This window comes from Thermobia domestica, chromosome 16 (assembly GCF_964235325.1).
Source record: "Thermobia domestica chromosome 16, izTheDome1.hap1.1, whole genome shotgun sequence".
Classification (NCBI taxonomy): domain Eukaryota; kingdom Metazoa; phylum Arthropoda; class Insecta; order Zygentoma; family Lepismatidae; genus Thermobia; species Thermobia domestica.
Window position 1 is genome coordinate 88,516,190 of NC_137469.1, and position 14,035 is coordinate 88,530,224.

Genomic DNA, 14,035 nt, shown 5'->3' on the forward strand with positions numbered 1-14,035 from the left:
GGTAATTCCAATCCTCTGTCACTGCGTGCATGAAAGCTATCTGACAATGTCATGAAATGGCTAGGAAGTTATTTGTTTGTTATATATGTATATACATACATACGTCCCTACCTTGTTTTTTATTATACATTATTTTTCGTTACGAGGACGTTTTCTTGCGTAGTATGTAACAAAAGTAATTATTTTCTGCGCAGCCTATGCTCCAACATTGATTCCAGTTGTTTCGAAATTTTTGCTGAAGTATTATCCACGTGACACACAACATATTCCCCCCGTTCTATATTATAACTATTGTTAACGCCTATATACAGTAGTTGCAAGTTACGAAACAAGCCTTTCTCCATCCATAATGACTGACTTGACATTCTTGTGCAATTCCTTTTAAGGTGAAGAGGTTTGGTTTGTAGTTTCTGTTGTTTCTTATTTGCTTCTGCTGCTTCAGTTTGTCAACACTTTCAATAGAGGTGGACAATACTAAAGAAGTGACATTGATGATTTAATTGCTCCATAATTTTTTTCTTAACGGTTTCACCAAGCATGCTGTATTGATGCGGAAGAAAACGACCTTAATTCATTTACAAACTACATCTGAAGCCCTAATCAGAAAGCAAACATATCAGAGAAACAGAAAGGAACTTCCGTTATGTGTGTTATACCTAAATTGAATATTAAAGAAGATTATACTAGAAAAAGAAGAATGCGGACAATATAATAATAGATCTAGTTAGATATCTTAAAGTTATTTCCGGAAAAATTGTTGGACAAATACCTTGTAGCATTGAACTTGCTTCTGGTTTTAACCTGCAGAATGCATTACATGCACTCTAGAATGTGATGTGCGGCTGTGAATTTTTAAGCCGTATATTATTGAAGAAATTTTTTATTTCCTAACACAAACATAATTTCCCTCTTTTCTGGTAAATTATGTTTACTTTCTTCGATCTTTTGGCGTTCTCATTATGAAACAGCTTTTGGCTTTTGTTTCAAATGTCTAGAGAACAATAAAAAAAAAAAAAAAAAGTAATATCCAGTTATAACAAACGGTTGTAACAGTGTCAGTGAAGAATCATGGAGAGATATACATATCGTACAGGTGATCTATACGAGGACGAAGAAAATCACAAATATGAACTGCTTAAAACCAGTTGGAGATTCCAGTACCGGGAATTCTTTGACAACAGCACCCTTCATGGAGTACGGTACATCGCAGAAGAAGGAAGACATTTCCTCGAAAGGTAGGTAATTTAAACTAAATTATTTATTAGAATATATCTTAACTACACAATATATATATATATATATATATATATATATATATATATATATATATATATATATATATATATATATATATATATATATATATATATATACAGTAGACTCCCGATTATCTGACCTGATGTGGGGGTAGAGTAGACCGGATAACAAAAATGCCAGATGGGCTGGTGTCCTATGCTTTTCATTTCCTGCTCAATCCATACTATTAGAAACACACCACTACTTGTACCAAAAATTTCTCTTACTCATATTTTCTGATCTTTTTGCACCAGTATTTTTGTTATTGACTGTACTGTACGTTTAAAAAATATTGCAGAAAAAAATAAATCAAAAACTAAAATTATAGTTCAAATTTTAAGATAAATTTTATAATGTCTAACTTAATTACATAAAATGAAGTGAATGAATGTATCATTGGCGCAAATCGTAGGCCTAATTCTTAAAGGAGTAGTTTAAACTTATTTTACTGTTCATAGAAAATTATTACATAATGTGAATAGATAGGCCTATAAAAATAGTAAAAAAAATAATTTTTCGTGACTGAAAAAGTCTTTAATAGATGACTTCTCCTTCGCGAAGTCGCATGCTTTTGAAGAAGTTAAAAGTCGAGTAGACCCGTTACAAAAATTGTTCTTCATTATATTATGGACTTTTTAACTAGGCTGGATAATCCAAATTTATATATATATATATATATATATATATATATATATATATATATATATATATATATATATATATATATATATATATATATATATATATATATATATAGGGTGTTTCAAAACAACGCCGACAACGTTTGGGAGGTAAAAGTAGACCATCCTAAGTGCACAAATACTTCCTTTCGGAGTTATAGGCTGCCGGAAACATGAAAAAATGAACTTTAAAGGTTCATAGCTCCAAAACTATGGGACCCACCGCAATCCGATTAAGACTTCATTTAGGAACTAGTATGTGCCCTATCCAAATATCCATGTTTCAGAATCTTGTGGCACTTCCGCAACAATTTTTATAGTAGTTGGTGAGTACTGCAGATTATGTGTCCGCAACCAAACTTCCCGCAGGCTGTTTTCTGCATCGTATAACTCGGAAAGGAAGCATTTGTGCACCCACGTTGGTCTATACTTTTTGTCTTATCTTGGTATCAAGAATCACCTTCCAAACGTTGTCGATGTTGTTTTGAAACACCCTATATATATAATTTTATTACGCATCAAACAGGTAATCTCGTAAAGAAACTGAAGATTAAGATTACGCAGCCCACGAAGCGAACCTTCGTTTTCATGACAAAACCAATATAACGTAATTTCACATGAATGCTAAGTTCCTAGTTCATATTACAGTAAAATACTGTCCGGAATCGTTTTTATTTTTTCGAGCGAGAGAAAATATGTGGTCGTGAAAAAGAATTGAATTCAAAATTTCAACGGATTTACATGTTTCATGAGCCATAGATACCAAAAATTGTTTTTTGACACCCGTCTTGCTGTTTGACATCTATCCTGATTTTACACTCGCCTAGACGCCATGCCGTTCAATATATCTCAACCAAACTTTAAACTTAAAGTATTTATGTAATTCTCTAGAGCGGGTTTTGAATTTTCTTCCTTTCCCTAAAACAAGGATTCCGGTAGCTTATTTAAGAGTAAATTTTTTTTAAAAAAAATGCTGTTTTCTTAAAATGGCCCAATTGATCTTGTTTATATTATATAAATAATTTTGCAAAAACAACCCCATCATGTAGTATAAGTAATTTATCCAGGAAAGATGGATGTAGTTTATTCTTGGGGGTGAGTTATTTTCTGACGATATTCTCCAAAACGACTCACGCGTTTTTGTTCATTCTTCATTATTACATTAATAACCTGATAATACGGTATAACTCATTTGTCTTGAAAAAATATACAACAAGTAGTTTACTCGAGGTAAGTTTTTTTTTTCGAATAATTTTCTGAAAAACTTCTCAGGCAGTGTTGTTCATATTGCATGAATAGTCTATAACAGTGATTCTCAATCTTTCCGATAACGCGGACCCCCTATTCATTCGGAAAGTGATCTGCGCCTCTTGCAATGCTATCTGAAATTTCACATGGTATTAAAAAATATGTATACTAATTAGAATTACCATTGACAAGAAAAATATCAAGAAAAATAACGCAATAAGTAATTTATTCTCAAGATACAAGATTGTTTTTTAGTAAACGAGATATCAATTGAAAATACAGCAACTTTCAAAACTGATTTTTAAAAAAATCCACTTGATAAACAATTTTCTCAAATATTTCTCATAGTTTTTTTTTCTTTAGAAAATTCAGAATTGGGGGAGGCTTGATGTTTATAAGCATAGAAATTACTAACATTTACTTATTTCTTTTTTTTAAAAAAAAAAAAATCTGAAATTGGTGGTAGTGGTGGAAGCTTTCCGCCACTTGAAAATAAAATCCATGAAATTCCGTGTCGTCGTGCAGTTAATGTATAACTGGTTTTGGAAAAGTACTCTAAGAAAGAAGGATTTTCTCTCAGTTGAAGTAGTCCTATATAATAGTTGAACCGGCTTTAAGACAGAAATTTATTAAAGCAGGAAAGCATTTAAATTTACAAACGTACGTATAATTTCTAATTGCTTTATTTTTAGTAACTGAAAAAATTACTTCTTGCATAACAGCTATGAGTTCCAGTTTATTACAACACATTTCAATTTTAGGCGTCGCGGACCCCCTGGCTAAGTCCCACGGACCCCCAGGGGTCCGTGAACCCCACTTTGATAACTACTGGTGTATAATGTGAAAGTTATTTGTTACGAATAAATTGGCAAGGGGTAGTTTACCCTTGGAGATAAGTTTCTTTTCAGATTTCTTTCTCAAAAATAACAGGCGATTTTGGTCATATTTCGTAAATAAATATTTCATTAGTATCATTCCTCTAATACTGCATAAATCACTTCCATGACGTTATTCATGGAGGTTTACTTCCCAAGAGATAGTTATTTCCATATTCTGTAAAATGTCGAAGTACACATGGTCTCTTCTTCGTCAATTCTACTGTTAGCCTAAAGGAATATAAAATATTGTTAAAAACTAAAGAAGCATCTAGATGAAAAGTCGCGTTCTCGAGGGGAAACTTACCACAACAATATATGAGATCAAAAGATAAAAACAATGCTATGCTTTTTTATTTATTTTTATCGCAAAAATAGGGCACGTTGGTATCATGTTAGTTATTTTTAAGTATATAAACATAAGAATAATATAGGGTGGCCCAAAATAGGTATACTCCCCTCCATTGATCAAGTATAACATTCTAGTTTATGGGTTTATTTGCTTCGGCTCTTCCGAGCTTAAGATATAAGTAAAAACACATTAAGAACAAATAATAAAGAAAGTAAGTCTACCTGAGGAATAACAATAAGAAATTATATAATATGTAATAAGCTTATCAGTATGGTACTGTACACTGAGGAAAAAATGTATGTGGCGTACGGAAAATCGTATGTTACATTTGTAAATCTTGTAATTTTTGGATTTAACGTACAGCAAACGTATAACTGAAAACACATGTTTTATAATACTTTCTGTATAAGTGTTCCATCTGTACGTACTTTCCGTATGAAACAATATAGACGGTCAGGATCTCACATACAAATGGACGTATATAACATATAGCTGATGAAGGTAACATACATAATATAAGGAAGATAGTTAGATATCAGAATCCTGCAACAGCATGATGTAACATCTATGGACAGTGCCTATGTAGCACTAACGTATGCTCCATACTGATTTATGTAGTAAGCAAGAGGATTCCATATATTTGTGCAATTAACCGCTGTGCGGAGAACGGATTTTTCTCAGTGTATACCGACTTTGGGGCCACTCTGTATTATGATCATGTCATTGCATTTTGCAATCCAACTTTACGTTTATATCGTATTTCTATGATTATTGCGAAGCGCCCAAATTTACATATAACAATGGTACTTATCCTGCACTGAGAAAAATCCGTTCTCCGGATAGTGGTATATTGTACAAATATACGGAATCCTCTTGCTTACTATCGAAATCAGTACGGAGCATACGTTATCCGTATGCTACATAGGCACTGTCTTTCGATGTTACATCATGCCGTTGCAGGATGTCTGACATGTAACAGTTTTCCGTATATCACATGCATATACTTATGCTACCTTCGTCGGCTATATGTTATATACGTCTATTTGTATGTGAGATCCTGACCGCATATATTGTTTCATACGAAAAGTATTTTTAGATGAAACACTTATACGGAAAGTATTATAAAACATGCGTTTTCAGTTATACATCTGCTGTACGTTAAGTCCAAAAACTACAGGAAATACTCATGTAACCTACCTTTTTAAGTACGCCATCTACGATTTTTTTTCTCAGTGTTAGCTAGTTCTTTTTCCCCTTCAGTCACGTCAGGCGATTCCAGCCATACCGATGGACCTTTAAACAAGATCCTGATTGATTTTCTTAGTTCCCTATTCTTTCCATGATACCAAACTACAAATTATATAACTAACTGATTCATACTAGCTTTGCTGTATTCAATAACTTACACTAAAATATAAATGCTGAGCAAAGCAACGTTTATTCTAAAATAATAGAATAATAAATGTGACAGTTCCGGATATCTAACATATCCTTCCTTTATGTTATGTTATGTTAGATATCCGAAACTGTCACATTTATTATTTTATTATTTTAGAATAAACGTTGCTTTGCTCAGCATTTGTATTTTAGTGTAAGTTATGCAAATTATAAGAATCATTTCATGTTTTGTTTTGGGGTAAGGAAAGATCCTCCATATTATTACTAGAGTTCCACGTTTTTTTAATCACCATATTATTGATTAAAATACATATACATTCCTCTAACTTAAGAATGTAATTTTTCCTTTACCATTAAATGATTTTTCTGCTCAAGATGGATGGTCCATCGGGAACCTATCAATTACGAACCAACAACACTAACCGTTTATTTGTGCTGATATGGTAAAGCCAGATGTTTCCTAAAATTAAATTATATTGAAATTTAAAATTGATTCTTTGCTGACTCAAGAAAATTAGCGTGAATGTTTCTTCGCTGATTTTACATAAGAAATTTCGTGTTAGAGTAAATAGCGAATAACTAAAGTAACAATTTGGTTATTTTCTAAAAATTCATATTTTTCATTTCCTGCAAATTGTGTAAATTCATTTTAGAGTGTCAATCGAACAACATGAAATAATGTTATAATGATTCCAAGCTTGTTCAGTTTCGTGAACAATCGCTCTAAAGAGTTATTTAAAAAAAAAGAGGAAGAAAAATCGTGCCTCTGTTTTCAAAATCCATCCTTTAACCAAAACGTGTTTCTTAGGTGCATAAAACCATAATGCTAATGCTCCCCGTATTTATTGGCTAGGAAACCGACGGATTTTATGAAAATTTATATTCATTAGTTATAACTTATACACTTGCTGAACAATCAGAATTAATTATGTGTAACAGATTAACACCTACCAAAATTATATATATATATATATATATATATATATATATATATATATATATATATATATAGTAAGACTATTCATGGCTTTGGGTTAATTGATTTAACAAAAGAGACACTGACCAAAGCAAAGACGAAACAGTTACAAATTATAATTTAAAATAAAGTAAAGTTTTAAGCTTTGGTCAGTGTCTCTTTTGTTAAATATATATATATATATATATATATATATATATATATATATATATATATATATATATATATATATATATATATGAAATTGGTGTACTGTTAACGATAAAATAGCTGAACCGTTTGAAATTAATTTTTAAACATAATTAACCCACTTGAGTCGAGCTGGGCTTTTATCACGTATCTTAAGACGAAGGGATTGAAATTCTGTACTAAAAATATAATATATCACGATTCCCTCGAAATAGAAAGATGAAAACTCGATAATAATTAAAAACTAGTCGATGTGTGTTGCATTATTTTCGGAAATTCGTTTCTAACGCAGGAAAAGAGAAAAAATTATAGTATTTTAATTACTGCTTTGTATTCGTAGAATGTCCTATATGAGAACACAACTGAACAGTTTAATGTAAATTTTTGAACATAGGACTTGGATAGAATACAACGATAACGTTGTATGTATCATTGGCAATCTGTGCCTATTTTTACAGAAAGGGGATCAGAGGCGAATTACGTGAGCAATATAATGTATAATGAAAAAGAAAGACATATAGAGATTTCGAGATTATTATTTTGTAATCGGTAGCTAAAATATGAGTTTTTGTTACTATAGCAACGATATAAATAATTGTACATATACGTAGACATCTTAACGAGTAGATAAGTGTGTATGAAGGTCTATATATATTTTATTATATGTGCAGAAAAGTTAATTATATATACTTATCATGGTCAAATATTAAAAGCCAATTAAGAAAGTGATAAAACGCGTTGAGTTATTTAGAAGATTAACTTATTATACGAACCAGGCCCTTATAAAAATTCGTGCCTCACCACGGGAGTTATATAAAGTGTCGTTTCGAAGGTCTAGTAAAAACGGCATTTCAACGCGATCTTAATATCACAATTTTGCGAAGTGGAAAAGTAATTAAACGAAATATGGCCACGGAAAGTAATAATTTGGTTGATGGACAAAGTGTGAATCTTGAATTGACTCCGAGGGACAATTTGGCAGACATTCTAAAAGATTTGGCTCAACAGATAAAAAATCAGTCCGAGCAGATGAAAAACCAATTGCATCAGCAAATGCAACATGTGGATGAAAAGTTGGACCAGCAAATACAACATGTGAGTGAAAAATTGGATCAGCAAATGCAACATGTGGATGAAAAGTTGGACCAGAAATTAACGCAACTAGCCAATGACTTTGATGAAAAAATAGTAAAATTGAATCAACGTAATGAAGATAGATGGGAGCATGTGCAACATCAGTTAGATCAAATGAACTTACACGTGGTGCAAAAATTCGAGAAATACGAAGAGAAAATAGAAAAAGTTGTACAGCGAAGCACAGAAATTCAAGAATTTATGGATGTTTTAAAATCGACAATTAACGCACATGAAAACCACACATTAAAGTACTACAAGATGAAGTTAATTTCATCAAAGAAAGATGCATTCCCGGAACTTCATTTCAGGATACAGAAGGCACGAGTCATCCTATAGCCACAGGTTGGGTACCTGATCATCCTCCAAGAGCAACATTGGAATTTGCTGGATCATCGAGTGGTGCAGAGAGTAGTGGCGGAGAAGAACGAGAGAGGCAAACATCCAAACGCAGACGCATCTCCAGTAGAGGTATGAAGACATCTACAGGTAATCAGTTGCGGTTTAGCGAAGTAACGTCTCTCACAAAGTTTAGTGGTGTGCCAGGAGATATACCCGTTAGGGCAATTCTCGAAAAATTCCAGGATGAATGTGAGCTCATCGGTGTAAATGAGTCTCAATTCTTAAAAATATTACCGCATATCTTGTTGCCACCTTGCTTAACATGGTTTAAGGCTATTAAAGGTAGTCTTCATTCGTATTCAGATTTTAAGAATGCTCTTTTGTCGAATTATGAAAACGATTTTATGGTAGCAAATAGAGATGCTGTTTTACGAACGAACCACTACAATCCAAAGTTACACCGTAGTATTACTGAATTTGTAGTATCAACATATCATGAGCTAAGATCATTAAATCCGAACCATCCGGAATCCCGAATTATAGCTTCAATTAGGATCTTATTGCCACTTAGATTACAACAGTTGTTAATGTCGGCTCAGTGCATTAATTTCAATCATTTAATTATGCTCATTCAAAGTTATGAGAGTCAATCTGCAATTCAGAATAACAATAAGATGCAGGATAGAGGTCAGGGTAATTATGCACGTAATCAGGCACAATATGCATCTGTTCGTAATGTAGATATACAACCTGAAAATGATACTAATGTTCGTGATTTCAATAATAGAACGAATAGCTATAATGGTACCGGAAATCAAACGCAACCTAATTATAGAATTGGAGCTAGGAATTTCAGAAATAACAGGAATTTCAGTAGGAGTAATAATTATCGCCGATTCTCACAAAATCAATTTGCAGATGGCAGGAATTTTGTAAATAGGAGTCAAAATATGGTATCATCCTATGAAAGACAAGCACGTACACAAGATTGTGCTATACAATGTTCCTTAAATGAACCCTTTGAACGTATAACTTGAACTGACAAAAAGGCGTCCGATGGATTTGTATTAAATTGACCTTTGCTTACGTCTATGGTTGATATGTTCTTCAGTCGATTTATTATTAAAATGTATGTTAAAAACATATGTAATTATGAAATATTTTGATTATGGGTAAAACTCGTTATTTACGAAGTATTGACGAAGTTAATTTATGGCAATCAACTGAAAATGTTATTGAATTTATTCCTTATAGTTTTGTTGCAATTTCCTTTTATAGTATTAATTAGAAGAAGTGTTGATTTGTGTTTCATAATAAGAAATTATCTAAGAGCTTTATTGTAAGAAGCTATTCTTGTTTTCGTGCTTTTATTCTTTTCGAATTTCATGCGACTATTATGAATATATAAAAATAAAAGATCGTAATTTTAATGTAAACTTATGAAAGTAATGACATATATATGAAATAGATGCGATTTATTATATGGAAAGAATAAGAATAACGAATATCGAATCTCTTGATTTTTCAAAGTTTATTAATGTATTAAATGATGACCATCAATGCGTTTGTATATTCCAACTTTATTGACTGATCCTATCAATATTTAATAGTATGAAGATCTTTGTTTGTAAAGAGTGTTGTTTGCATATGAAGGAATAGTTGATTTTGTATCCTATAAAGAAACTATTAGTTAGGATTAATTCTTGAATAGCCTTAATTATAATTATTGTAATTCGTCGTTATTAATACTGAGATATATTGACAAAAATATAAAAAATATGTTATGTTATAGTATATTATATATAAATGGAAAAGTTAATTATGTATGTGTATTAAAGTTAATATTATATATATGTGAGGGCTATTCAAAAGATAAATGTTGCGTGATATCTAACCCAGGGTTCTTTCCTTCATAGTAAAACTATTATGGAAGTCCCGTTCGAGGCGACATCTACAACGATAACGTTGTATGTATCATTGGCAATCTGTGCCTATTTTTACAGAAAGGGGATCAGAGGCGAATTATGTGAGCAATATAATGTATAATGAAAAAGAAAGACATATAGAGATTTCGAGATTATTATTTTGTAATCGGTAGCTAAAATATGAGTTTTTGTTACTATAGCAACGATATAAATAATTGTACATATACGTAGACATCTTAACGAATAGATAAGTGTGTATGAAGGTCTATATATATATTTTATTATATGTGCAGAAAAGTTAATTATGTATACTTATCATGGTCAAATATTAAAAGCCAATTAAGAAAGTGATAAAACGCGTTGAGTTATTTAGAAGATTAACTTATAATACGAACCAGGCCCTTATAAGAACTGAGTTTTTATCATTTTACATCGATTGAAATACGTATCCTAAGGGAAGAGAGGGTTCAACTTTTTAATTTTTTTTTTCCAAGATATATCGCGCACTCCTGAAGGAGAACTTGGTATACGAACTCCTAATTAAAAATAAGTTGTAAGTGTTTTGACCGTTTTCGACAATTCTACTTCTGAAGAGGAAAATCTCTAATATTCTAATTTACGATTTTGTGTTCATATAAAAAAGACTAATGTGAGAATTCATTTAGAGATATAAAATTAACTATATAAACATTTCATTAAAAATAAGCGAATATGTGTGTTCCGGGCTGTAAACTCAATAAAGACTTTCATACTGAAAATGCACTCTAAAAAGTTAACTTCTTAAATGCCAATGACGATTTAAATCGTCATGAAAATTTCGCTTGTATTTGCAATCTGACAACTACGTTCGTCATAGTAAGATTCGTATTGAAGGTGACGAATTAATACGTATCGTATTGGGCATGGCGTGGAACGTAAAACTCAAACGTTTCTTTTTATTGCATAATCCTATCTTTAACAACTTTATTCCCTATTCAGATGCAACTTTCTCATTCGGAAACTCCTCAGTTAACAGGTTAAAATGGTCGTTCATTTTCTAAGAGAAAGAGGAACGACTTCCAGAAACTATAGATATAGACACAAGAACTGGTTGCCACAGCGCAATTTGATGTTACTACTGCAGCACCTCAAATGCAACTTCTAAGCGTTCGGATTGCACGTAACTCTTGTAGAGTTTGCTCTTACTACCCGGAACACACATGCTTCAGTTTTTATCTCTTAAATATTTTTTGCATAACTTTAATTTACTCCTTGCGAAGAACAGGAATTTTGCTAGTCATCTAACATAGAAGAGGTCAACTTTCAGAAATTCTAACTAAATTCCAGACAACTTTCACGAATTTACAGACAAAAAGCCAATTGATAAGTCCCTGTAACTTGTAAAAGGTCGATGAGTGCATCCTATCAAGTACTTTTCTTCAATCAGAGAAAGAGATGTGAGAGGTGCTATGCTGAAGGATAATTGAATTCTTTTTATAAGGCGAAATGTAAAGTAAGTTCTTGAAAACGATTGGTTTAAAATGTACTCGGAGCGGAAAGAATATGGACAAGACAGAAAACAATAGGTAAAGAAAGTGCGAGAAACATAGGGCTTTACAATATTCCCCCCCCCCTTCCCTTTGGAATTCTTCTAAAACTGAGTGACGGTGCGGAGTGAGATGAATCGCGGCTAACTAGATGTATTTATAAACAGGACAAATCAAAATGATGAACCCGATTTCAGAAATTTATTCTGTGAAATCTAATTAGCGTATTATATTATTGTGAGAAATGCGCTGCGAAAGGTTAACTTTCAAAGTTAAGTTTCCACACGCAGTGTTTTTCCATTTTGTACTGCCGAAGAGTCAGCTGCGAGCATGATATTGGCCTCAACATGCTACAAAAGATTTGGCAGGAGATAGACTATCGACTTGATATGTGCAGTGTCACGCGAGATGCTCACATAGAACAATTGTGATACGTTAGTGCATGTCTCACAATATCATATGCTCATTAGATTTCACAGAATAAACTTCTGAAATCGGATAAATCATTTTGACTTGCCCTGTATATACGTAGAGTTGAGTTTTTAACCGACTTAATAAAGAAGCTTCTCAATTCGAGTCGTTTATACAGGGTGGCGCCAAAAGTAGGTATACACCCCTGCATTGATCAAGTACAGGGTTCCTACTGATCTGGAGAAAGCTATTTCCCTGATTTTTCCCTGACTTTTCCTCACCTTTGGTAGGAAATTCCCTGACTTTTATGACAGGTGTCGTATGACGTTCACTTATAAATAAGGAATAAATAACGGTGAATATTTATATATGAGAGCATTTATTCTATAGAGACAAATAGAAATCAATTGCTCATATGTACAACAATAAAAAATAGCAACTAAAAACAAATAGGTATTATAATAGTTGGCTAAGCTGACATTGGTGTACAATTAATATTAGAAAAAATATTTTTTATAAAATTTCCCTGACTTTACCTGATTTCCAGTCTTTTTCCCTGACCTGCATTATTTTACCGAGATTTTCCCAGACTTCTCTGATTTCCTTGACCAGTAGGAACCCTGAAGTATAACATTCTAGTTTATAAGTTTATTTGCTTCGGCTCTTCCGAGCTTAAGATATAAGTAAAAACACATTAAGAACAAATACTAAAGAAACTAAGTCTACCTGATGGATAACAATAAGAAATGATATAAAATGTAATAAGCTGATTAGTATGGTATTGTATACTTACTTTTGGGCGACTTTGTATATATGTTGTGGGCATTTTCACGCCTTACTTCGGCATGAGTGCACCGATCGTAAGTATTCCTTTTATTTTTCAAATAACGTACATTCCCGGTGGTGCCATATAAATTTAATCTTCAGGTATAATTCCGTAACACATAGACCGATTTGAAGAAAAAAATATTTGTTCATGTGTGTTTCGTAGGCCGACTTATTTTATTAGAAGTGACTATCCTATCTTTAGTTTAAGTTCGTACCTAAACTACTGTAACAAAAAAGTCGTAAAACAGAACATTTATTAAAAAACAAATATTAACCTACTTTTAAAAAGTACTAAAAACAGTAAAAAAAATGTTTTATAAAATAATATTAACCGAATTCAAAAAAAGCTCCAAAATGTATAACATAATTTTAAAAGCACAAAAAGGGAAAATAGTTTTTAAAATCACTAAAACATTGTTGTTAATAATAAAAAAATAAAGTTTATGCCAAGCCAAAAAGTTTAATGTCTATTTAATTAGGCATTAAATTGTTTGGTTTGGCAAGACTGTAGTAATTAAATACTTTTTTTAATGGTAATAGTAACGTTTAGTGCTTTTTAAAACTATTTTCTTCTTCGCAAGAGTACACTTTTTAATTTGTTTGCTGCTTTTTAGCGCTTTTTAAAAGTTAGTTAATACAGTTTTTTTTAAAAATTATTATATTTTTCACTTTTTGTTACGCAAGTACTTTAAGTAAGGTAGGACACTAACTTCCTATAAAATAGGTCGGCGTACGGAACATTCGTGAGCAAATATATATTTTTTTTTTTTCATCAAATCGATCTACGCGTTACGAAATTATATGTGAAGATAGCTACACTTAACTACAATATTAACACTGTCACCCGTTGAAAAG

The 14,035-nt window shown here is 31.9% G+C and overlaps 1 protein-coding gene across 1 annotated transcript in view; it reads left to right on the top strand.

The window, feature by feature from the left end:
* The first annotated feature begins 353 nt into the window (after window positions 1-353).
* The window catches only part of ppk23 (amiloride-sensitive sodium channel pickpocket 23), a 133,878-nt gene continuing 120,196 nt past the window's right edge, over window positions 354-14,035 (top strand). Inside the window, exon 1 of the mRNA XM_081742728.1 lies at window positions 354-1,235. Within this exon, the coding sequence (XP_081598854.1) occupies window positions 1,069-1,235 (167 nt within the window). The 5' untranslated portion in view covers window positions 354-1,068. The remainder of the gene's footprint in view (window positions 1,236-14,035) is intronic.